Source organism: Myotis nattereri (assembly GCF_964212035.1).
Source record: "Myotis nattereri genome assembly, chromosome: 2".
Taxonomy (NCBI): Eukaryota; Metazoa; Chordata; class Mammalia; order Chiroptera; family Vespertilionidae; genus Myotis; species Myotis nattereri.
The window spans coordinates 25,381,462-25,407,908 of record NC_138076.1 but is presented as its reverse complement, the minus strand read 5'-3'; the positions used below and the strand labels follow the sequence as shown (position 1 = coordinate 25,407,908).

The 26,447-nt window shown below is 43.3% G+C and overlaps 1 protein-coding gene across 2 annotated transcripts in view; it reads left to right on the top strand.

The window, feature by feature from the left end:
- The window catches only part of ZMAT4 (zinc finger matrin-type 4), a 330,204-nt gene that overhangs the window by 54,329 nt on the left and 249,428 nt on the right, over positions 1-26,447 (top strand). For both annotated transcript variants that reach the window (XM_081084533.1, XM_081084532.1), the window contains one exon: positions 15,689-15,794. In XM_081084533.1, coding sequence (XP_080940659.1) covers positions 15,693-15,794 — 102 coding nt within the window. In that variant the 5' untranslated portion in view covers positions 15,689-15,692. The remainder of the gene's footprint in view (positions 1-15,688; positions 15,795-26,447) is intronic.

The following is a 26,447-nucleotide window of genomic DNA, read 5'->3' as shown; positions in this document are numbered from 1 at the left end:
TGCTTGGTTCCCTGGGATGCTGCTGCCACTTGAAAGCATATGTTTTAAGATCTCTTAGTGTCACCTCCTGACCCAGCTGAGACCCAGTGTGAAGGAGGAGCTAGTGGTGGTGGAGGGAAGGCTTTATACTGACCTCTTCCTGATGACAAAGGCCTCATTATTTTCTAATTAGAGTGGAGCCCTCCATGGGCTCTCACACACTGAAATGTGTGCGGCCTGCCTCTCCCTGGAGGAGACCCTGCTTCTCAGACAACCCAGAGATAGCCCAGAGGTGCTCTTGGAGTTGTTTCCTTTGGAACCACCCTCTGGGCTCTCTTTAATAATTTTGAGGATAAGAATCAAAGAATAGAAAGAGAAAGTTCTATTTAGACTTGGTTGACCACAGTCGTGCATTTTATTTTTTGCTACTGCGACACTAGCTGAGGTGCTTAGAATGGTGCTGAGTACTAAGCACAGAGAAGAGAGAGTTCTGCCTCTAAAGGCCAGTCCATGGGGGGCACACACACCATGGCAAGAGGGCATTTTGTCTCTTATATATAGGTGTGCACAGGGAGCTAGAAGAACCTAGAAAGGGCTCCGAACCCAGCTTGGGTGAGAAGAGGAAGGGGAATGCTCCAGGGAGAGGATACCTGACACATGGATTAGCGGGGTGATGAGGAGGAGAAAAGAGTGGAGCATTTAACAAGATTGGAAGGGAAGAGCAAGCAGGGCGCATTGTCAGCTGCAGTGCAACATGCCTGTGGAATGGCTGGAATCAGTTGGCAATGTGGCTGGACAGGAGGCCTTGCCTGGCTCCAGATGCATTTACATTTCAGTGGGTGTTAGCAGTTGTTCAAGTTTCAAACTGGTTCTCATCAGAATCTCTAAGAGCAGCTAAGGTCCTGGAGGAAAGCCAGCCAGTAATGGGGGCAGCTCCTCTTCTGAGTGTTCACTGCAAAAACATGCTACAATGTACTGTGTTGTACCCACTGATTGTGGGTCCATGGACATCTCCAAGGCACATCTCTTACTGTCAGACAAAATAACCTGTGATGTCACTGCTCCTCTTGCCCCACCACCAGCATCCACTGGGGTTCTGTTGTATAGTTTTCATTTTGTGGGACTCCATAGCATATTAGCTAAGGAACTCCCCTGGGTGCCAGGTGGCTTGAAATATCTCATTAGGAATAGCTGCGTGGGAAGAAACAATATTTTTAGCAGTGGGTAGGAAGTGCTCCTGAAATATGACTTATTTGACATTATGAAGCTTAGAATCATCAGTTCAAGTCAGATGGCATGATAGTAATTGTAACCATTTTGGGGACCACAGATCAAAAGAATGGGATTCAGGAACATATTTCTCTCTCTTGCATATTATTAAATAGCACAGAGCTGATCTCAGGATACAGCATCGCCAGAGACAGTTCTTTGCTCGATATTGCACAAATGTTGCTCTGAGATTAAGTTGATGGATTCTTGGAGGAGTTTGGAGGCTCTGGGAATTGATCTGGTCTCAGAATTTCTGATGAGGTGAGGTCCATACTTGGGGCTGCTCTGTGAGGTCTGCTTTATGAGGAGGCAGGCAAGAAGAGGTGTCGCAGAGAGTGTTTGCCAGGAGACAGACTCTGCAGAGTTCAATGCTCATGATGGCTCCTGGGTGGACACCGTGGCAGGGAGACGCAGGAGAACGATTGGGAGACTGGGCTTCAGTGCAAGTGCCGCGGCCTCGACCAGTCCCCTGGGGAGTTCTGGGGATGAGGTGGACTGCGGAGTTGTCCCATATTGGACTGTGTGGCTGGGCTTCTTCATTCTTGCATTCATCAGTCACTGGTGTGGGTCCCACATTGGTTAAGGTGGCTCCCTCAGCAGAGGGCATTCTTGAAGGGTCAGAAGGCTGTAGTACAAATGCCAACTTTGCTCCCAGCAGCTGGGGCAAGCAGTCTTTCCTTGAAAGGGCATCTGTCCCGGACATTTCCCTGTCCACCACAAGAGGTTCTGGGTACTTATCTTAATATTCCAGGCTACTCAGTCACTAAATGAGCCACAGCCCATCAATTTGGGAGGATGGTCTATTATTTTGGGGTGGTGAGGAATAGGATGTTGCTTGTTGCTTGTGGTAGGAATTGCATTGCTGGTGCTCAGCCTTAGATGAAATCAGTACTTAAATTTATTTCTCACTCTGACCTGAATATCTTCACTGGCACAGGCCTCTGGGCTTTATTATCACCTGTAAAATCCAAGAATGTGGCAGAAGACATGAGGTATACCCCGATCCAAATGTCTGCTCCTCTTCCTGCTCTCAGCCCCTCTCACAGTCCTCCGGGGGCCTGGCCTGGGAAGGTGATCTTTGTTGGGCATCTCTGCATCACTGCTCTCACCAGTCAGAACCACAAGTGTCTTGTTTAAACAGTTGCCTTTGGTTCCTCCCTGCCCAAAATGATTTCTGAAAGGAAGACAGTAAATATTCTGGATGGCAGTGAGCCTAGAGAAGGAATATTATTGTAGGAGTTAGGTATCCCCAATTTGTCTTTTACTACCAGGATGAATGTGCAGAAGTCCCCTAATCATCTGGGTGTCTTTTCTGTGAATGTGAAAGATTCAGGTAGATGATCCCCAAGGTCTTTTCTAGTGTTGCAATTTCTTTATTCCTATCTCCACTGAAAGGTGGTATCTCATTCTCTGATCCATTCAGTTCCAGCTTGTCTGAGTCCCTGTCCCTTTACTTTTGCTCTGTCTCAACTTTTCATCCCTCCTCCACTGTCAGTGAAAGTGTGCAGGTTCCTGTTTCCTGCCTAGCCCTTCAATTGTCCTGGTCTGCTCTTCTACCAAGCAGCCCCACCTCCCTCTGAGAAACTGGGGGAAGATGGGTAGGAGGGAGGCAGGGGAGGTAGCATTGATTTCAGGGCACTCTGAGTTTAGTAGGTGGGCAGGTTAGACAGAGGGGCTGACAATTCACTGCCAGGCTGAGGCAGGGGTGGGGCTAGAGCAGAACTGATGGGAGAGTGAGGCGTGGCCTTTGAAGGGCATCACCAGCCTATATGCCTACTCTTTTCCCCAAAGCCAGAAACTGCTCAGCCAGGTAATGAATCGATATTAATATGGTTCCTGGAACCTACCCAACCCTTGCTCACCTCAGCTGAAAGGTGAGAAGAATTGATTCGGGATAAGGATTCGAAAGTGTAACTATGTTAAGGCCTGGATTGGTGAGATGTGTGCCTTTTCCCAACATCAGGGCTATTGCCAGACAGCCAGGCTGTCATTCTGGCGAGGTGACAAGACCCTGAAACTCCGATGTGAGGCATTTGCTCATTACCTGGCATCCCAGTGGTCACGGCCATCTGCTCAGTGCACCCCCTCACAAATGGCAGCACAGACTTCACAAGACACCAGCATCAACGTGCCAGCGGGTGAGTAGGATGGATGTGCTCAAAACTAGAGAGTAATAGAGTAGCCTTCCTAGAAAGTTCCACGGGAGTTTCAAAAGGACTCCTGGTTAGAATGCCAAAAAGGGACTTGTAGTCAATGCACCTGTACTCAGGCTATGTCCTAAAATCATGCCATGCTTTTCTACACGTTGATTTTAGAGTCATAAGAAATCCCACATTCTGTTCAAATGAGGAGTAGCTCAGGACTGCCCTGGATAAGCATTCTCAGTGAGGCCTGGGCTGCTCACTGCTATCGCCCAGAGCACCGAGCACAGAGGCAATGTTAAAATGCAGTCTCTTGAGTGCAAGGCCCTGGAAAGTCTGGATTTTTCCAGCTTCCTCACAAAGCATGTAAAAGGTGTAATGAGATAAAAAGTCCACCTCCGGGGAATTGTTTTCCAGCCCTGTCAAGCTCCCAGTGTTCAAGCTGACTTAAGGTAATGCTACATAAGCTCTGGAATCAGTGGTTTAGTGCATTAGAAGTTCATTTCTCAAGCACACAAAGTCCAGTGGGCACCAGGGACTGGGGACATGGGGCTCTCCTCCATGTAGTCATTTAGGCACTCAGACTTTCAGAGACCCTTCTTTCACATATGGGTTCCAACACTGACCAGTGTATCAGTACACAGCCTGCAGGAGGCAGAGCAGATAGCTGGTCAGGCAGCAGGCTTTTAAGGGCCAAGCCTAAAAGCCTGCATGTGCCTTTTGCCCACTTTACAACTGAGCCAGAACTCGGTTACATGACACCCACTGCAAGAAAGGATGAGAATTTCAGCTCAACCTTTTGTGGCTGGGCAGAAAGGGAAAAAACAAAACAACAACAACAACTCATACGCAAAACAAAAAACAACTATGTCTGTTACAGAGAGTGTGTGGCAAATTCATTTCTAGAAAATAATCTCTTATTATTGATGCATACGTGGCATCTATCCTCTCTCTCTCTCTCTCTCTCTCTCTCTCTCTCTCTCTCTCTCTTTTTCTCTCTCTATCTGTAATATCAGAATGAGCACCCCTATAACATCTTCTGACGCAAAGTTAAGATCTTAGTCATGTGATTCTCTCTCATCCTGCCCCTCCTAAGAAATCGTCATCCTGAATCCTGTCCTCATTTCTGTACCAAACATTTTAAGAGTTGTAGCTTATCTCCATGCATATATTTTTATTGTAGTTGTTTTTGACTTTATAAAAGGATCTTGTATATGTACTCTTTGACTTACATTTTTCCATGTAAATATTAGATTGCTTTGATCCAGCCACAGTCTGGTGTGTTGCCGTGCCTCACTTACGTTGTGACTGTACCTCAGTTTACTCATTTGGGCTGATTGCAGGGTTGGCAATTTGAACAACCCTAGTGTCATCATCCTTTACCTGCCTGGAGTTGTAGATGAGTGAGAGTATTCTTGCCTGTAAACTAGGAGAGCAATTGTTGAGTTGTTTAGCTTCGTGTAATAATCCTTCGTGTAACTCATCCTCTTGTCAAAAGTGCGTGAAAGACCCCATGTGTCCACACGACGTCCTCAACACTTGAGACAGTCAGCTATTTTAATGTTTACTAATCCTTTCATCATTAATTAGCAAAATACACATACCTTTATATGTTTATCTTCTTGGTTGCTGAATCCCTAAGCTATCATCATTTTCACTACCTCTTGCTGCATCCCAAAGCAAGAGGTGGCACAGGATCTCACACCAACACTCCGATGGGAAAAGAAGTTCTGACTGAACGATTTCAGGGAACAGGCAGACCTAAGCATAGGCTCTTGTCAGTTTGTGGCTGGCAGCCCCTAACTCTGCAACCTTTTAATTCCTGTGCCTTCCCAACTTGGCCACTCCAGATACTTATGCATGGGCTTTACAATTGTGCAGATTTTTGGAAAAGGCAGCAGGCAAATGTAGACCATACGGGGTTCCATGGAGAGGCCAAGTCCAGCTAGTGAGCTGTGGTGGAGAATGGAGCTGAGCACGCCTGCTGGCTGACAGACAGCCCATACAGCAGCCTCGGAGTATGGATTACAATAAAAGTCATGGTTTTCCCTGCAGCAGCTTGGTCTGCCTCGTCTGTGCCTCCTCTGCAGCTGGGTACAGGTGCAGCGCGGTGCCTCCGAGCCCGGATGCAATAGCAGCATTTAAATCTGCCCCCAATCTGTCTGGTTTGGTAAGGGCAGTCTTGTGAAGATAAATCATGTAAACAAGTTAGAGTAATGGAATACTTATTTATAAACTGTGTGTTCGAAGGCTTGTATCCACCGTTAAAAAGGAAGATCTTTTAGCTTGTTGAGCAGGCACAGGGAGCTCTCGCACTGGAGAGCAGGAGTCCGCCTTGGCATTCCTCCCTTGAGTGGTGGGGGAGGGCAGGTGCCTGCTCTCTCAAATGTAAGTGGCTTTTCCACCTGGGTGCGCAGCCCTTTAGTTTGATGGAATGAGCAACAGAAAACATAAGAAGTGTGTTCTACTCCCCCCTACTTCCTCCTTCCCTCCCTTCCTTCTCTTCGTGGGCCGGGGATTGTTTTGCTTTCTCTGCCTCTGGCTTTCCTCCTGTGATGGGCGCTCTGTTTGTGCTCCGACTTCAAGGGATGAAGCGATAGGAAATTCAAGCTCTCCACCCACCACCCCTGTCACCCCTCTGAAAGGATAGAAAGAGGAAGAAAATGCTCTGTCCCACTGTGACTGGCAGGGGGGAGGCAGTTTACCCGTTAATATCCTGCAAATGCAGACAGTATTTTCCCTGACAAGAGCACTCCATCAGGCCGCCCAGACCTGTCAGTCAGCCTGGTGCAGTTGAGCTCGCTGCTTTATTGCCAGGGCTCTCCCCAAAGCAGCTTCCAAAAGGGCCCTTGGAACCCAGGTAGGATGGCTTTCATCATTGGAATACCTGCCAGCTCTGCTCACCTCCATCCCCAGTCTCTGCTGTTAGGTGGAGGCAAATGTTCAACATTAAAATCTTAGTGAGGACCATCGGGCCATGGGGCAAGTAGAGATTAATGACATGTGGGAGAGCCAGGCCATTGTCTGTTAGCTGGTGTGAGTAGTTTATGTGCAGAAGGAGACAGGAATCCTGTCCATGTTTGCGTAGAATGGTGTATGCTGGATCCTAGTATGTAAACCTTCTCTGTGAGATCAGCACATAGTAAATGCTCAATAAAAATCCATTTAGTGAATAAGTGGGAGGATCCTAGTGGGGCTGTATAATATCCTGGACTTGCACAGGGGCCATTTGGTGAATTCCATAAAAAAAAAATCTAAAGGGCTGGAGTGTCCTGAAACCTTGGGCTCCATTCATATCCTTGGAGTCTGAAATTCAGATGTGTACATTCAGACAAAGAAAGGTGAAGGGGCCAGAGAGGGAGAAACGGCAAGGATTCAGGCACACAAGCCTTCTCAGAGGTGGCAGAGGCATGTGTGTGTGCCCACAGAGGTTGGCCCAAGCTGGGGGCATGCTTGCTGCTGTCCTGCCAGATGTCATCAGACCAGCCTGTGCCCTATGTGAATGAGACTGACAGATATGGTTCTGTGGCCCAGGGCAGTGGGTGAGGCATGTGCCCAGTAGTGGCAGATGCCTCTGAGTCAGGAATCACAGAGCTTGGATTTACATGCAAAGAAAATGGTGCCATTAAAGGCAATTATTCAAGTGGTGTGAGTCAGCTATGCAGCTCCTGGCAATGCCAAGCCAGAGAAGGGAGTGGCGTGCAGAGTCCTCTCTCTCTCTCTCTTTCTCTCTCTCTCTCTCTCTCTCTCTCTCTCTCTCTCTCTCTCTCTCTCTCTCAGTATGTCTCTTTAAACAAAGCTCAGACCTGAAAACAGAGCTTGCACCTGCATGTGCAGGATGTATGGAGAGGGGCCTGGACTCCACATTCCTTTATCTGAACATTGGGGACCGGGAAAGCAGCGTCAGACAAGAAGAAAGGGCTCATCCTAAGAAACAGGGAATCAACAAGATTCTTTAAGCCAGCCACACATGTGACCTTCAACCTGATTCAGCCACTTCACAGGAGGTTCCAAGTTCCCAGGTCTGACCACCTATGGGGTGTATGGTGAATGAAAGGAAAGTGTGTGCTGGAGTCTTCAAGCCCCAAAAGCTAGGTTTCGGGCACTTACTCCCTCTATGCTGCTGGGCGCTGCTCCCCACCCCCTTTTTCTCTCTGGCATGATTTTATGGAAGACCAATACGCTTTCATTTCTGGAGTACTTCTCATTTTTTTTTTTTTGTACTCCTAAGGTTGCTTGGTCTGCTGCCATGGCAACCCAGCCCTGCATCACCCACCTCCATGTGAAGGGAGATGTGAAAGGAACAGGGCAGTCCCTGCTTCCAGTGCATCCTCTACACCTGCTGGACCTGAGTTGGGGGTGGGGGTGGTTGCTGTGGAGATGTGTGCGGAAACCACAGGTTTGTCTCTCAAGGCTTTTTCCTTTTGTTGCTGCAGGGGTTGGAGGGGAAGGCATTTTAACCTGTCCCAGTAGGACAGTGTACAACCTGAAAGGGCAGTGGAGCAAAGGGTGGGCCACCAGAGGTGAATTCTGGTTCAGGGGCCCTTTTGCAAGTGGGATAAAAACTTAAAAGGACACACAGGAGTAGACTAAGCTTTCTTTGTTCTGTGCTGATTATGGGCCAACCCTGGTTCTCACACCTTTCCCCCTTCTGAGCAGAGTTGGAGCCATTCCAGAATTGATAAAACAAAACCGAAACAATGTCAATAGCCTTTGGGATGTTAGCAATTTTTAAATGTGGCTGAATCTTAACAGCAATGATTCCTCTCACATCTGTTTCGCCTTCGCTAATCAGGGAATGGTTCCTTTTACCGGGTGGCATTTTTAGTCTACCCTTCAGCGTGTCAGAATGGAATGATGCAGAAGTTCACAGAGGACACAGAGGACAAGAGCTGCTAGGAGCAGTGGCCTTAGTGGGGTGAGGGTGGGCATGGAGTGGAGGGTCCCACTGTGGATGAAGAGGAGCTGGTCAGGGGAGAGGGTGCTGTGGTATTTGGGGAGGGCAGGGGCAGGTGCCTCTCTGAGGGTGAGTGAGGCCACAGAGGAGCAGGCTCTGGGGATGTGTAGGCAGAAGCTGGACTAGACTGTATGGGAAGGCAACAGCGTACTCCATCTTGATTCACACGAAAACCAGGAAGAAAGTCTGTGCCCTGAGGTCAGTAACAGCTCTCCAGGCTCTGCCTGGGCAGTAGGGGTGCTTCAGGCCACAGCAGATTAACTCTGGGCAGGATGTCTGCCCTCCACTGTCATGTTAAGTATTAAATATATATATGAGTAAGGGAGAGGGAAAGAGAGATAGAAACATCAATGATGAGAGAGAATCATTGATGGGATGCTTCCTGCATGCCCCCTGCAGGGACTGAGCCCACAACCCAGGCAAGTGCCAGGACCTCCTGGTTCATAGGTTGACACTCAACCACTGAGCCATGCCGGTGGGCCTTGTGAAGTACTTTTTATGGTGCTCACTAGACAGGCAGGAGGGAAACGGACTGAAGGGGCTCGTGTGCTGAGTTCCATTACAGGGAGACAGCCCAGGGTGAGGGCTGAGCTGATGGCGTAGACCTCCCTGGCTTGCTTTTTAGACACTTGACTGCCACTTAGGATCTGAGTGACCCTTGAGCAGTGACACAACTCCGAAACCTTAGTTTCTCATCTAGAAAATGAGGCTGACGACTCTGCCTGTCTCTGTGAGGGAATTAAAACAGGCGGTTAGGCCTTTAGCAGGAAGCCTGGCTCAGGAGCAGCACGTAATACTCTGATAATAGTCACATAAAATCTGTATTCCTTCTGGGTCTGGAGCTGTCACGAGTGTCAAACACTGTGGGGAGCATCTTTAGAGGAGTCACTGATTCCCTGGTATCAGTGAGTTCTCAAAGGCATAGGGAGTGAATTTGGAAATTCAGAAATCTGCCCCTAAAGGTGAGAGCAGCTCTTTGCTTAAAATTGCCATGGGTCTTAAATCCAATTTTTAATTTTTTCCCCCATTGATTTTAGAGAGAGTGGAAGGAAGAGAGGAGAAGTGAGAGAGTGAGAGAAACATCCACGTGAGAGACATACATCCACTGGCTGCCTTCTGCATGCATCCCAGCCGGGGCTGAGGATCAAACCCACACCCGAGGTATATGCCCTTGACAGAGACTCAAACCCCAGAGCCTTCAGTCCTCAGGCTGATGCTCTAACCACTAAGCAAAACTAGTCAGGGCTTAAATCGAATCTTTAAAGGCTTATGAGGGGGAATGGAGTGGGTGGACAGTAGGTTATTAGATGTTATAGATGAGTTTTATAGTGGGAATGCCCAACTTTACTGTAATTACAGGAAACCCAGCGGGGGGGATCACCAAGCCAAGGGCTTCTCTCCACAAGGGGCTGGGGCCAAGGAAATGACACTCTGAGGGGCATGACTGCTGTGGCCGGGTCAGGGTGACCACAGTGAGTGGCTGAGAGTCCAGATAGCTGGGATGCATCCAGTTTTGGGGTGTGTGTGCTTCCCCGTGTGTTCCCCAGGGAGCAGATCACAGTGAGAAGAGCACTAATGGGTGAGAGAGAAGGTGGGATTGAGTTCTCATCAAACTGCCCCCTCTGCCAGTATAGCACCGACTGACAACAAAAATAGATTTTAAACGCTCGCGGAGCATGGGTTCTTCACAGGCATAAAGCCCGAGTATCAGCTGGCAGTGGAATGCAGTGGAAATGAGCCATTTTTTTGTGGATGATATTCTTAATACAAAGGAGAAGGCCTGTGATGGCAATAAAAGCTACGATTTCAGCACACCGACTGTGTTATCTTCCCCCTTAGTGGGAATGTGGACCTATTTATTTCTCTGCTTAAATATTTACAGCATCCCTCCTGAAAGTGAGAATAATAATAATAATACAAAATTAATAATATTTATAATGATGTTGGTAATATCTGTTTTTTAGTGTATGCCATATGCTGCAGTCTTTGTTAAATGTGTGTGTGTTTTTAATCTACATAGTTTCCAGTCCTCACAACAGTCCTGTAAGAATGTCTCCCCTGTTTCATAAATGAGGAAGCAGAGGCCCAGGGAGGATATGAACTTGCTCAAAACCTAGTTGGCGAGCTACCAACTTGGATTTGAACTAATGTCTTTTTCCTCCAAGGAGCCCCACATGGGTTTGGGGATCTCTGAGTCTGAAGCTATTTTAGCACTATCCGAAATGGAACGGAATGAAGACTATTACTCTTTGCCATGTTCCTGAAATCTGCTTGTGAGACACAGAAAGAAGCAGAAAGAAAGCTTCATTCCTTCAACTGAAGATGCTGAAAAGGCCATTCCTTGCACCTTTAGAACAGTCTTGGGACCTGGCACTTCTCCCCCAGTCTCTCCTCCTTCCATCTGGGTCCCGAGCTTTGTGCATCTTTTCTCCCTTACATTTTGCCATCACCTCACTTTTATGTTGCATAATCTTAAATTACCCCCACTGACGCCCCTCATATTTATCTTCCCATGCCTGCTGGTGGTAAGATTTTCCTCTGTGCCATGAAAAAGAATTAGCTTTTGAGTTGGAACCCATTTTCTACCACTCAAATTCTATCCATCTTTAAATGTTCAACTCTTGTAGATCCTCTTTGAAGAGTTTCTTATAGTCCCTCTTGTCTTCTCAAATCCTGTAGCATGTTTTACTGGCCAAATTACACTTGCTACCTATTACTGAAGGCTCGGTAATTGTGTGTGTGTGTGTGTGTGTGTGTGTGTGTATCTTCTCACTCAATAGCTCATGATGATTTGGAAGGCAAGACGTGTGCTTTCTCTTATCCCTGTGCTTCACACATTGTAAATGCTCAAAATAATTATTAAGAAACCAATTCTCTTCTCCTTTATGTACCTCAGGATATTACACTGTCACTGCTATACCTGTAAATAAATCTCTATAGAGAGACCTGGGACAGCAAAATAAAATCTGATCAGACTCTTGTTCTAATACTGCCTTTGACTCCACTCTGGGCCTTTCCCCCACTAAAACAAAGGTAACACTATCCTCTATGAATACTGAAGCGTGACAGAGAGGTTATTCAAATATTCAGTGTTTGCTTTGGAATGCACCAGGCCTGGGAACACCGAGGAAGCTTTTATTCAGTCTGTTTCAGACTCGGAAAATCACACTCCTACTTCCCCACTCTTGTCTCTCTCCTTACAATCTCACAAGGACTCAGAGTGTAGCACAGGGAGGGTGTTTCTAGGGTGGAGGTCACCACACATTGGCTCTGATGTGACGGTAGGGCTGACCAGTAAATGGCCCTGCCCTGTTTCTGGTCTAACTGCTAATTCAGAACCATGGACAAGGCTAAAGTCAGGAAATCAGGTTTGTTTTCCTTTTTCTTAGCAGCTCACCTGTGCTTCTTAAGGATAAAGAAGCTGATAATCCTATTCTAAAGAAGCCAGAAGAGGGAGTCAACGGGCAGTCCCTTCCCCCCCCCCCCGCCCCCCTTGGGAATTTCACTCTTTAAATCATAAATCAGTCCTTCTGTTTAAAGTGACCTTACACAGAGAGAGTTCTCTTCTCCTGGAGAAAAGCCCTCATGCACAAACCTGGCTGACACTTGTCCACTAATTGCCTCCCACCGGAATTTAACCTATTTGTGTATTCCATTTGGGCCTCGTAAATTTTGGAGGGGTCTTTATTGTCATTTTACTATATATGGGCTTATTCAAATCAAGATTCTTAAATGCAAACATATATATAAAACAGTGAAAAAAAGTCATGATCATCTCTTCTTCCTTTGAATATATTTATTTTAGCACACAAGTTTTATATTCTGTCTTTAATGCTATTTCTGCTGCACAGCTGCTTTACCAAGACTCAGACTCCTACGGGTCCCACTTGGTCCAACATGAACCTTGAATATGCTTTCACAGTGTTTGATTTCTGCAGTCGGTTGTATAATGAGGAAGGGGTGTGCAGTGAGTTTGTAGATTCCTATTAACCAGGTCACCCATGAATCTATTTTTGTGCACTTCTTTATTAAAAATAGCAGAGAACACAATATTTAAACACAGCTACTTGTAGGAGCCTAGCTTCAAAACTACACCTAATAAGTCTTCTCCCATTTGGCATTTCAAAATGTTGTACTACATTTTCCCATCACCAAAGCACCTCTTCTCCATTTACATTCCAGGATGTGAATAGAAACCATTACAAATGACAATGGATATTTTGGATAGTCATATGAATTTGTGATTCTCTGCACCATTTAGACCATATCTGTAGTGTTTCATTATGTTCTTAGGACTGCCTTTGAATGTGGCCTATAAAGAGATAGATATAGACCAAGATTACCAGGACAGGACAGGGAGTGGGAATAGATAGAAGAGAGCTATCTTCAAACATTTGATGGAGGATATCTTGTGAAAAAGGAGAGTAAAATTGTTCTGTGTTGCATTCAAAGACAGAATCAGTGAGTGAAATCTACAGTGGGATTTTGATACAACCTAAAAAGTACCTGACAACTGGAGTTGCCAGATTCTCCGGAACAGGTTGTCATGTGAGATAATGAGTCTAGAGGCACTTTAGGTGTAGGACTCTAGGCTTCCTGGGCTGTCTACCAATACTAATGCTTTCAGAAAAACATGTCCACTTCAGCTGTGTGAGTCAGTGGTTTTTACTACCTGCCATTCCTATGGTTGTGGGGCATTGAAAAACCAGAAGTACTGTTGTGCTAAATCACTTAATACAAATGCCCCAATGGGCCATGACAGCCAAGGCCACAGTAGAAAGTGAGTTTGGAGTTGTTAAGGCAGGCATCCTTTTATTCCAGGAAGATACTTTACTCATGTGGCCCAGCTATTTAGATGGTTTCAAAAATCCTTCAAAATGGACCACAATTTTTAATCTTGTTGCTTTAATCAAGACTTGGTTACTCTTGGTTGAAGGCTGAGACTTCAGGACACTCTTCCAACATAGCTCAAGACAACTCTTCAAACAAGACCATAGCAATGAGTTATAGACGAAGCTGTACCTAGTTCACAGAAGATCTGTTGAAAATCCTCATCAAAGCATTCAACAAACACCTCACCCAGGTTACACTTCCAAGCAAAAGCTTGCTTAGAAATAGACATTGAAGAGTCTAGAATCCTGATTAGGTTTCAGAATTGAAGAGCTAGGCACCACATCCAGAAACGACCAGAACCCAAGGAGGACTTAGAAACAAGTCAAGACCAAGATCACCCTGTGGAGAAGATTCAAAGTAGAGAAGACAGATAGTGTCCTACCAGCTACACTTCCTCCCAATTGCACACCCTCATCACGGCATTGGGATCAACTCATATCCTGGGATTGAGTTCACAGAGCAACTTGCTAAGGAAGTTGGGGTTTCAGAGTCAAGAGTCCAAATTTGGTTTCAAAATTGAAGACCTAGATTCCATGTTCAAAGAAAAAAAGAACCTAATGAGCCTCTAGAACAGAAACAAAACCAGGGACAAGGTCTCTGACATGAAGCAGTTCAAGGTACAGAATGCACCAATCTCATTAGCCACTGTCTTATTTCTCTGAAGCCAGAATAGGATGGACCAAGAGACAAAGCATTGTATTTGATGTTATTGAACTGGGATCCAACTTTCTCTCACTCCTCTTGGGAACATACTCTTCTAAATGTACCTTCAGATTCTCCAGAAGTTGAGTCTCTGGAGACGGTCAACAGGACTTCAGGAGGCAGATAGACACAAGGCATCACATAGCCTTACCAATGGAGCCCAGCTCCACAGTTCAGCATATGTCAAGGACCATGAAAATGAACTTATTTATATCATTAAAAAAAGGCTTGGCCAACATCTTACCAACATCAATAGATATATTATTAAAAGTATATAAACAATCTCTTTAAAATAGAATTTGGCCATTTATATAGTACCTTCTCCTATATTTCTCCTTTTGATATTCACCACAGTTATTTAAGGAGGCATGGTAAATATTATGTTCTCATTTTCATAGGAGGGAAACAGACCTACAGGGATTAATGACTCATCCAACATCTCATGAGTGGTGGGTAGCATTAGATCTGGGATGGATCTGGAGTATCTAAATTAAAATCATGTAAGCTAGGTGGTATTTATGACCATACCAAGCATCAACAATGTGCTTTTGGACAGTCTCATATGTAAAAAGAGGGCATTGGAATAAGATGAATTCAAAGGTACCCACCTATTGTCTGAAATTCTCTTGCCTCTCCATACCACATGTTGTCTGGCACACTCCTTACTTTTCACCTGACAGGTAGGAGGTAAAAAAAAAGCAAATTTGTGGGCTGGAGGAAAACCTTCTGATGCCTTGGTGTATGCTTCCAGGGCAGTAACATTACCCTTTAGCTGCTATAAGACACCTTTCTGCCAAGTCACTTTCACAAGCTTTAGACCCTTGGGTGCATTTTGATTTGGGGTTTGGAATTTGAGATTATGTTTATACATACCTTTGTGGTCTCAACTGTGGTATGAAATAGTGAAGGTGGACTTTATGAATTTCAGCAACCTACGGGTAGAAAAGTCAGCAGGAATGGTGAGGACTCCATATTTTATAAAGTATAGGTTATAGATCAGTCAGATTTTCTTTTTGAACTTTCAAAGTATAGCAGTTAAACTCAAAATTAGGTTTCATATTGATCATAAGGCTCTTGACAAAGCAAAATTGTATTACATGATCATTGTAGACAATTTAAAATTAAAGAAAATTACATAGGCAATTGTCTATAATATCTCAAAAATAAGTGCTGTTAAAATTTTGTTAAAACTTCCTGGAATGTTTCTATGTACCTATACATATTTGAAAACAAATTCAAATTGATATTGATTTATAAACCTCTATTGTTGACAATGGTAAACTTTTTATTTCATGAAATATTCTTTTAAAAAGGATTTGATTTGAATATAGATTTGGGGAATCACCCAATATTCTAGTGTGTGGATGCATCAAAATTCATTTAACCTATTTCCTACTCTTGGGTATATGAAATGCCATCTTTTGTTAACATAAAGCCATATGTGAAAATATCCTCTTCTATAATTCCTTGACAATTAGTGCATTAGATATAAGTCTGATTTCTCAAACAGAGAAAACTAAAGTTGGAATTCCTTTTTGAAAGTACCAGCAACCCTATTTGGAATTTATGAGAAAATTATAAACTTACTATGGTTATTCAAAATGGCAACATCAAAGATTTAGTGTGCTTCTCCACTGTTGCCATCATGGGGTCTGTTACTATGCTCTTGGCTTTTCCACACAGTCAAGGTCTTATGTAAACATCAAAGCAGTGAACTCATTTTTATCTTCTGTTGGTTCTCCTTTAGCCTGATGAAGTCCTCCGATATCGACCAGGATTTATTCACAGACAGTTACTGCAAGGTGTGCAGTGCACAACTGATATCTGAATCTCAGCGCGTGGCCCATTACGAGGTAAGGACTGCTTTTCCCACTCAGTGTTTCCAAATGGAAGAAAGAGTAGCATGGGTCGTGGTGGCAGGACTTGAGGGTTCCCCTTTATGTAGTTGGGGAGATTTTAAGAACCACAGGGCTTGCACCTTTGTAGTCTGAGCTCAGGCCAGGAGCAATGTGGGTGTGTGACGTTGGGAGGGAGGGCTGGGGAAATCATTCTCAGCCCCTGGCTGCTTCCCAGATGTTTTTATTTTCTTTGTACCTTGGCCCCTCAAGACTCAGTGGGTTTTCTCTGCTTGTTAAATCTGTCATTGCTCATCCCTGAAGTTCTTTGCAGGGACACAAGGCAGGATGCATTGGTGCCAGCTTCTCTTTTCTTTATTGACCCTGAAGATAAGCTTGAGGCCCTTTGTTCCTCACGGCAGGGAAACATGGCAACATCCTGGCTCAGTACCAAACTCCTTCCACCTGGTGGCTGCTGCCCTAAATGTGCTTATCAGCTGAAAGACTTCCCCTGCAGAGTGATAACAAAGTTTTAAAGCCAAAATACTCTTGAAGGACATAATTCAGTGCCTTTGGCTCTTTAGGGTGGAAGAACAAATGGCTGCCTTTCCATGATTGATTGGGAAGGAAAGATGAGAGAAGAGAGGGTGGCCAGTGTCTGAGGAGGGAACAAGGGGCCATGCATGAAGAAAAGGGGAAGCTGGGCCCCCAGATGCCTAGTGCTGCCCAGGGCATGTTTGTTTTTTAAGAGAACATATACCAGCAGCAACGTGGTGTTTCTTTTTTTTAAAAAAATTAAATTTATTGGGGTGACCCTGATTAATATGTTTATATGGTTGTAAGTGTACATTTTTATGATACATGATCTGTATATTGCATTGTGTTCCCACCACCAAAAGTCAAATCATCTTCCATCATCATATATTTGGTCCTCTTTTCCCTTTCCTATCCCCTTTTCCTCTTCCCTCTGGTAACCACCATACTGTTGTCTATGTCTGTGATTTTCAGTTTTATATCCCACATATGAGTGAAATCATGTGGTTCTTGGCTTTTCCTGACTGACTTACTTTGTTTAGCATAACATTCTCAAGGTCCATCTATGTTGTTGCAAATGGCTGTATTTTACTTTTCTTATGGCTGAGTAGTATTCCATTGTATATATGTACTATATTTTCTTTATCCAGTCCTCTATTCAAAAACACTTTGATTGTTTCCATGTCTTGACCACTGTGAATAATGCTGCAATGGAAATAGAGGTGCATATATCTTTGTGAATAAATGTTTTCAAAATTTTGGGGTAAGTACCCAGAAGAGGGATTGCTGGGTCACATGGTAACTCTATTCTTATTGTTTGAGGAACCTCCATGCTGTTTTCCATGGTGGCTATTCCAGTTTATATTCCCACCAGCGGTGAATGAGGGCTCCCTTTTTTTTCACAACCTCTCTAGCACTTGTTATTACTTGTCTTATTGATAATAGCCATTCTAACAGGTTTGAAGCGGTATCTCATTGTAGTTTTGATCTGCATTTCCCTAATAGCTAGAGAAGTTGAGCATCTTTTCATATACCTGTTTGGGCATTTGTATGCCTTCTTGGGGAAAGTCTCAGTTCAGGTCTTTTGCCATTTTTTAATAGGATTGTTTGTCTGGTGTTGAGTTGTAGAAATTCTTTATATATTTTGGATATTAATCCTTTGTCAGAGCTGTTGTTTGCAAATTCTTCTCCCATTAGGTTGGTTGCCTTTTTGTTTTGTTGGCAGTTTCTTTTGCTGTGTAGGAGCTTTTTAATTTGATATAGTTCCACTCATTTATTTTTGCCTTACTCCCTTTGCCTTTAGGGTCAAATTCATAAAAACTTATCTAAGACCAAGGTCCATAGACTAGTACCTATGTTTTCTTCTATGTCATTTATTGTTTGAGATCTTATATTTAGGTCTTTGATCCATTTTGAGTTAATTTTATACGTGGGGACAAACTATAGTCTAGGTTTTTATTTTTTATTTTTTTGCATGTGGCTTTCCAACTTTCCCAGAACCATTTAGTTTTCAAGTGTAATAATTTGTATGTAATTTTAGATTGGACAGCTTAGCCAGAAATTTTCATTTTTTCTGATGAGTCTGACAAATGCTAGTTGTCACTGTCACTCATAAAACTCATCTGAGCCTCAGAATCCTCTGTGCACAATAAAAATAATAATAATAATAACATGCACATTTACAAACCCAGAATCACAATAAGCTGACCCTATGTACCCCTCAGGGTTTTGTGGCAATCCAATGAGGCCTATTGAAAGAGTATTTGTGCAAATGCTTTGGAAGCTATAAAGTGTGCCACACATGCAAAATTATATTGTTTTTCATTATTAACTCTGTTGTAGTAATATTTTGTTGAAGACAAATAAAACTTGGTCTTTGGAGAAAACTAAAAATGTAGCATCTATGAAAAAAGCATATTCTTTTGTCAATAGGCAATTGAATGTTAGAAATAAATGTGTATTTTAAAGAATTATATAATATGGAAGATATCTATCTTTTGAAATTAAGAACTTCCTAATTTCTGTGGATTTTGCTTTATAAACACACATGGTTTTATTCCTTTGATTTCCCCCAATTAAGCAAAATCGGGGAATTTGTCTTTTCTTTGAAACTCCATAGCTTTTTTAATAGTCCTTTATGTTCTCCCTTTACTAGACATTTTATGTTCATTTTTAATCATTTCACTAAATTCTTGAGTACAGAAACAGAATCTTATTCATTTGATCTTCTGTAATTCCTGGAACTATGCCTGTATATCATAGATGCACAGTCAGTGTTTGTTTATAAAAATATCTTGGTGATAATGTCCAGCCCTGCTTTTTCATTCCCTGAGCTAAAAAAGTAATGTCAGAAAATTGAAGAAATTAAAAATATTTTTTTAGAGGAAAAATATTTTAGCTGCTCAGTGAAGGGTTTAGTTATTTGAACTCAAAGTTTTCTTGTTACCACACTGTACTCTTGTAATTGTTTAGAGGATGTGTTAGTATTTATTTCATGTAGCATGGATGAGAAAAAGAAAAGAAAGCAATTATAATAGATCTGCAATTAACAATGTTACACATCATTAAAACAACATTAAATGCATTCCCATTAACCATGGATGGGAACTCTGAATGATGTTTCACTCCCCGCCTCCAGGCAGAGGTGAGGCACTTCCTTCAGTGAGAGATGGCTCGTGTGTTCTTTCTGCAAAGCTGCCTTGCATGTGCAAAGGGCACAGCCAGGACTTGGCCACCTCATGGGATGCAGCTGGTCTTCCAGTTTCAGTTAGGAGACTTCCCAGGACTTCTTCATCTCTAAAAGGATGGCTTCCATTAGGTAATTTTAAAGGCCATTTGAGAACTGACACTCTAGTCTATTAATCTCTCCCCTCCCTTCACCACATTCTCTCTGCTGAAATTGCATATAGAGTGGGTCTCTATGAGTCCAAAGTCCCACTCAAATCACTGAAAATGGCATACTTATTCTCAATGTTCTATCACCGATGTATTGCTTTAGAATGATTTTATTCTTCAGTTCAACCACGTAATATTCCTAGCTTCCCTATGGAGCAAATCATTGACAAGCCACTGTGTACTTTCTGCATGTCCAGAACTATTAGTGCTAGTTATGACAGGGGGTTCTCATACTATTTCTGTATGAGACATAGTCTCTGCCCACAAGAAGATCATAAATTCATTAGAAGGAAAAGCCATGAATAAGTCAGTGTGGTATAAATATGTGTGTGATACTGAGAACATAATCTGTAGAATTCTGCTGCCTGCTGATTTACTTTATTATAAACAGAATAGTAGTTCTTCTGCCCATTTGGCTTTCTGATATATACTACATTGTGCTGTTAACTTCTCATATAGCTGCATACGCCAAATTCAAAAAAGTGAGTGATTACCAAGAGCTATTATGGTCAAGAAAGATTTGTGGGGAATGTCATGAATTTTCTAGGCCTCAATGGATGGGTTAAGTATAGGGGTTGCTGGAATGAGAGGTGTTGGTATCTCCAAGAAACACTGAGGAGGCTTGGTTGTCTGGACTGGAGGATTTGTGTAGGGAAGGGAGGGAGTTGGAGAATGTATACGTAGGGTAAGGTCAGAGCATAAAGAGAAGGGGTGTTTGGATTCTCGTGAGTTTCTTAGGCATTTGGGAGCATCCTATATAATAAAAGGGTAATATGCAAATTGACTGAATGGTGGAACTACCAGTTGCTATGACACGCCCTGACCTGACCACCAGGGGGCAGATGCTCAATGCAGGAAGAGCCCCCTGGTGGTCAGTGCTCTCCCACAGGGGGAGCACCACTCAGCCAGAAGCCCAGAAGCTGGGCTCATGGCTGGTGAGCACAGCAGTGGTGGTAGGAGCCTCTCCTGCCTGCCTCCATGGCAGTGCTAAGGATGTCTAACGGACATTCCCCGGAGGGTTCTCAGACTGTGAGGGCTCCTGGACTGCGAGAGGGTGCAGGCCAGGCTGAGGGACCCCCACGAATGCACGGATCTTGTGCACTGGGCCTCTAGTAAGAGTATAATTGAGCATTTCTGAATGATAGTCCATTGTTTGTGGTCTAGGTGTATTGTGAAAAGAACAGCTTTTGATGTGACCTATGCCATGAGACTAGTATGTCAGTCCTCCAGAGCAGGAGAGAAAAACATAGCAGATGGGTTAATGGCTAATAGCTGCATGCCCCATTTAAAAGGCTGAACCTTTGTATAGGACAGAAAAACATAATATATATCTAATGGACCAAACCCGTTCATGCTATACTTTAAAAATCTCTTTTTGCATATAAAGTACTGAGATGGAAGAAAAAAAAGGGAAATGTCAGGCATTATTATTTTTCTTACTTGCTAAGCATTACTAATGTGTTAATGTTTTGGTGGAAACTATAATTAAATGTTACCTCTGCTCACTGGATGAATAGTCTGAATTTATAAAACAAGTAGATAGAAACACAGAAGGGAAGAGCAGGCTTTCAAATAAGAATGCCTGGGCCTGGCCGGTGTGGCTCAGTGGTTGAGTAGTTACCCATTGACCCATGAACCAGGTGGTCACCAGTTTGATGCTCGGTTAGGGCACATGGCCAGGTTTCAGGCTCGATTTCCAGTAGGGGTGTGCAGGAGGCATCCCATTGATGTTTCTCTCTCATTGAGGTTTCTGTCTATATACCCTTTCCCTTCTTCTCTCTCTAAAATAAATAAAACATATTTTTAAAAAAGAATGCCTGAATGTTATAGAGGTTAGGCAGTGAAGCCACTTGAGTAGTTTGCTGTAGTTTCAAGTGCTAAAGAATAATTTTTTTGCAAAGGGAAAGAGTTGATTGCATGAGTGAAGGAGTGAATTTTTGGCATGTAGGAAGAAGAGGATTTGTACAGGGTAGGGTAGACCATGCGAAATGAAACCAAAAGGACAGGGAAATTTTTTTTAAAAAAAATATATTTTATTGATTTTTTACAGAGAGGAAGGGAGATTGAGAGTCAGAAACATCGATGAGAGAGAAACATCGTTCAGCTGCCTCCTGCACATCTCCCACTGGGGATGTGCCTGCAACCCAGGTACATGCCCTTGACCGGAATCGAACCCAGGACCCCTGAGTCCGCAGGCCGACGCTCTATCCACTGAGCCAAACCGGTTTCGGCAACAGGGAAATTTTTTACTTATTTTATTTATTTATTTTTTTCAGTGAAGAAGGAAGCAGGTGAATGAGCAGATCTAGAAGGAAAGAGAAAACTCTTGTTAGGCAGGCCCAATGAAGCCAGCCATAAATGTGCCCACCTCTTTTGCTTACCCCTTTCTTGTAAACCTTAATATCCCTTGTGTTGCTGTGCCATGTGTGGAATTAATTGTTCCTTGTGAAATCAGTGACTCAGTTATCCTGGCACCTCTGAAAAAGATAGTAAGTTTCCTGAGGGCAGAGAGGAGTCATGCATTGAGTTTTTTCACTTATTTCCACAGCACCCACCACAGAGCTTTGCCCATGGTTGTTGCTCATTGACCCTTGGAGGTTTATGAAGAGGCTGGGGGTGGGACCAGAGGAGGAAAGCAGTGGGTCAAGTTTAATGGGAGCATTGATGAGCCAGAAGATGCATTGGTATACATTAGGAGTCAATCTGTGCTTGGGAGCTGACCTTCAAGGTATAAGTGATGGTTTTGTAGTTATTGGAAAGGCAGTTCTCTAAACTGGTGAGAAATCCTTCCCACATATCTGAATCTTGAAGTAATGTCAATCCTGGTAAATGAAGCTCGTTAGCTCACCAGCGAATGGCAGACTCCAGTATCGGTCATCCTTCAGCGGCAAGCACATTGGTCCTACTGAGCTAGGTTTTCCTCTTTCACTTGTTTTGACTGCCTTCCAAAAGAATGTTAGCCTTACCCAGCTTTCTTCTTAATCCAGGAGAATAGCCAAAGTGCATTCTCTGGTCTCTTTAATGATAGACGGAGTATAAGTACATTGTGGGTAGAGACAAGGTGAAAATTCAGTGTGCTGATTAAACATGTGCTGATTAAAGTGTCATAACTTTCTGGTACTTTAATGCCTCAAATGTCTTCTTTCCCTTGGTCTCTCACACCTTCCTCTCAACTTTGCATTTTTTTTTCTTTTTTCTAACTGACTGAGTAAGCATGTAGGCTGTACACCTCCTTTCCCATGTATGAGATTTGTGTTTATAAACACAATTTGTGTTTCTGCAGCTCATTAGTCCTGCCAGGGACTACATTAAATGGACTTGAGCACTGTCATGGCTCATTGGGTCCACACCTATCCTGGGTATAGCAGGCATGTGCTACTGGAGATGCAAGCATTAACTGGGTGAGAACAATAACAGAGCTTTATATCAGGATTCCTGTGATGATAGCTTCTTTTCATTGTACTGTAGAAATTGCTATTTTAGTATTTTTAAATCTCTTATAGCCCGGCCAGTGTGGGTCAGTAGTTGAGCATCGACCCATGCACCAAGAGGTCACCAGTTTTATTCCAGGTCAAGGCACATGCCCGAGTTGCAGGCTTGAATCCCCGGGAGGCAGCTGATTGACATTTCTCTTTCTCTCTCCCTCTCCATTCCTCTCTCTCTAAAAATCAATAAAAACATATTTTTTTTTAAAAAAAATCTCTTGCACTTATGACATGCCTAACTTCTTCCAGATGCTATTAATATAATTATTGGTGCATTTACCCAGCCTAAAGCAATTCTTGTTACCATTCATAATGTCAGAGGACTCCAATCTATTTCTAGTTGGTCTGAAGGTTGTGGGTTATTGGTAAGCTGATTAGCAATCTATTTCTGATTGCCTCTGTTTCTAGATCATTTCATTAAAGAATCGAGCATCTATAAAATTTTTAACTCTTCTTAAATGTTGTGTTGTTTTATTTTAGCAGGTCTATTCATTTTACCTTTTATCAACTATAATTAGTCAAAATAGTTCATTGCAACACATAAATGAATGGTTCATAGAGAGGTTTCAGTGAAATAAACAACAGTAAGCTGAAGAACACATTCAACTTTAGACAATATACACTTTGACTAAGAGCATTTGTCAGGTGCTGTGTGTGTTCAATGTTCATTGATTACGAGTGGGTAGAGTATGCTCTGTGTCATGATTTCTCATTTGCTGAGAACAAATTATGTTTTTCACTGGATTTTTAGGAGCCAGGCCAAATCTTTCCCTTGGCTAGAATTCAATCACATAGTCCCACCTAACTGCATGGGAAGTTGGGAAATGTGTGGGAAAATGAAATGGGTTGAACAAACGCATAGGATCATTTCTGCCACCATCTATCCCTCTAGTCATCAAACACCCATTTCGTTTTTTTCTTCAACCCATAGGGCGCACACATCCACTCTCCAAGGGACAACGGTCAAGTTTTACCCATTCACTAATGTGGATGTGATTCCTTTTGGTTCAGCAACCTATGAACAAAAGAGAAAGATCACCTCTCCTCCCCGTACACTTTAGATCAGTAGTGGTAACATTTCCCATTCAGAGAAAGGAAGACAAGAAGACAAAGAGTAATCATTGACTCATAGCAAATTTGGCATCTTGTAGGGCACCCATTGCGAAGATGATCTTTCCAGAAAGTCAGGGAAGTTCCCCCAATAGGTTCCGATCTTCCTCTCTGGGAAGGACTTCCTTGTTTATTTTTCTCAGTGAGCCCTGGCTCAGCCCTCCAGCTGTACACATTTATTGTGCTTCCTTGTCCACTCTCCTTGCCACATCTGAAATGGATCTTGGGCCCTAGGCTGCCAGCATGTATAGCCCACTCCCTGCCTGAGATTGATTTAAGACTGGCTGCATATTCAATGCTTTTCTAATTCAAGAGCATAACTGCTTTAGTAATATAATTCTCTCAACAAGATAGAAGGCTTTTGATTAATTTTTTTTCAGAAAGCACCATTATGTCATAACCATGCAGTTCTTTCCTAGACACACTTTCAAGGCTGTTTATTTTATTGCTTCCTTACCTCTGTGCCCCACTCTATTTTTCAGTTTAATGGTGGCCTCCTTGAGGTTATCTAAAAGTAGGTGGAAGGACCACATCATTAATCTAAATTTTGCCAAAGGCCTGAGCTACAATGTATAACTGAAAAGTCTCACTGTGTCTTCAAGTTACAGTGTCCTTTAAAATGACATCTCTTTTGTGTTGGTGACTGGAAGCTATTGGCACATTGGCTTTTCCAGCTCTCTAAGACCCATATTTCTGGAATAACTATTTTATTTTATTGTCCTCTGCTAATGTGCCAGTGGTACATTATCGTTCTTTGATTCTTTCATTTAAAAAACTGAACAAACATCACCGAAAGATAATGAATAACAAAAAAACATGCATCCATGTGTTCTTTTTTTCCTATCCCCCCCCCTTTTTTTTTAGCTCTTTTTAGAACCATAGCCATCACCTTCCACAGAATCATCCGATTCCAGAACTATAAGCTCAGTAGGCAGACGATCCAACTTCCACAGTATTATAGGCAATAGTTTTGCCAGTATTTTGCCATCTTGTAGCCTAGATCTGCTCTATGTGTACCCTCCCCACTTACTATCCATCTACTAAGCTAGTGTCAAATATTCAGGTATTATGTTATGGGAGAACCCCAATTTCTACGACAAAGTAGGCTAACTGGTAACAAACAGTCTCAGCATTTTAGAAATAAAAATAAATAAAAATTTATTTCTTGCTCATAGTATAGCCCATTGTGAGTTAGCAGAGGGGGATTTTGTGCCGCATAATTCTTTAAGACTCAAGCTGACAGAGGCTCCCCCGTCTTTGCTCCTGACATTGCTGTATTAAAATTCAGTTGGTCCCTGGAGGACTGACAGGTGATGTGGGTGATCGTGCAGTACATTTTAGGGGCCAGACCTGGAAGTGGCAACATTTTATCCACCCACATCCCACTGACCAGAACTAATCATGTGTTTCCTTCTTACTGTAGGAGAGGCTGGGAAATGTGGCTTGGCTGGGTGCCCAGGAGGTTGGGTGCTCACCCACAGGTTTGGTGAGCACACAGCATTGTCTCTGTGCACCGCCCCTGTGTGACACTGCAGGGGCCATGGCAATTAGGACCTGCTTTGGGGATGATGAAGATGGGGAGCTGGGCTGGAGAAGAAAGAGAAAGACAGGTGATTCCCAGAGGGAGTAGTCTTGGCAAATGAACCTTAAAACAACTTTGGAAATCAAGTGTCTGGACTACTGTGAAGTTGGTGCCTATTTCATTACAGTGCCATAGAGGGACATGATCTGATAAGGGATAATATGCTATCAGTTTGGGGTTTTCTCTCTTTTTCTGAGACTTCATTGGCGAAGCACAAAGATTCCAATTGGAGTTGGGAGCCCGCATACTAAGTGGCGTGTCTGGTTTGCAGGTTCCTTCTCTGTGCTGGTTCTTTGGCCCAGCCTTCCCATCTCTCAGGCCTTGAGCTCTGTGGCTGTTGGGTGGTGAATAGTCTGCTTGCTCCTCCCTCAGACGGCCCAAGAGCAACCTCTGAGTGGCCCTACACCTGCGAGCTGTGTTTGAGGACATGTCTTTGGTATCAGGGTCTTTGAAAGATGGATGTCTGAGAGAAATGTCTCTTTGATCTCCCTTACAAGAGCTTTCCTGAGAGGCCGGTTCATTACAGGCACTTGGTTCTCTGATCATGTTTCTTGCAGGCTTTAGCCACCAAGTTCATGGCCATGTCCAGCTACTAGACAGGATTCTGTGTACACACTTATCGCATTCACTTTACCTCTGGATTTTACTTACCTTCCCCTGTTTTATTTTAAATTTATTATCTCTCAATTATTTATTTTATTCTTTTGTATTAGATGTAGATACATTCTGATATCTTTTTAAAGTCTTAGAACAGCGGTTCTCAACCTGTGGGTCACGACCCCTTTGCGGGTCGAATGACCCTTTCACAGGGTTCGCCTAAGACCATCGGAAAACATATATATTATTACATATTGTTTTTGTGATTAATCACTATGCTTTAATTATGTTCAATTTGTAACAATGGAAATACATCCTGCATATCAGATATTTACATTATGATTCATAACAGTAGCAAAATTACAGTTATGAAGTAGCAACAAAAATAATTTTATGGTCGGGGGTCACCACTACATGAGGAACTGTATTAAAGGGTCGCGGCATTAGGAAGGTTGAGAACCACTGTCT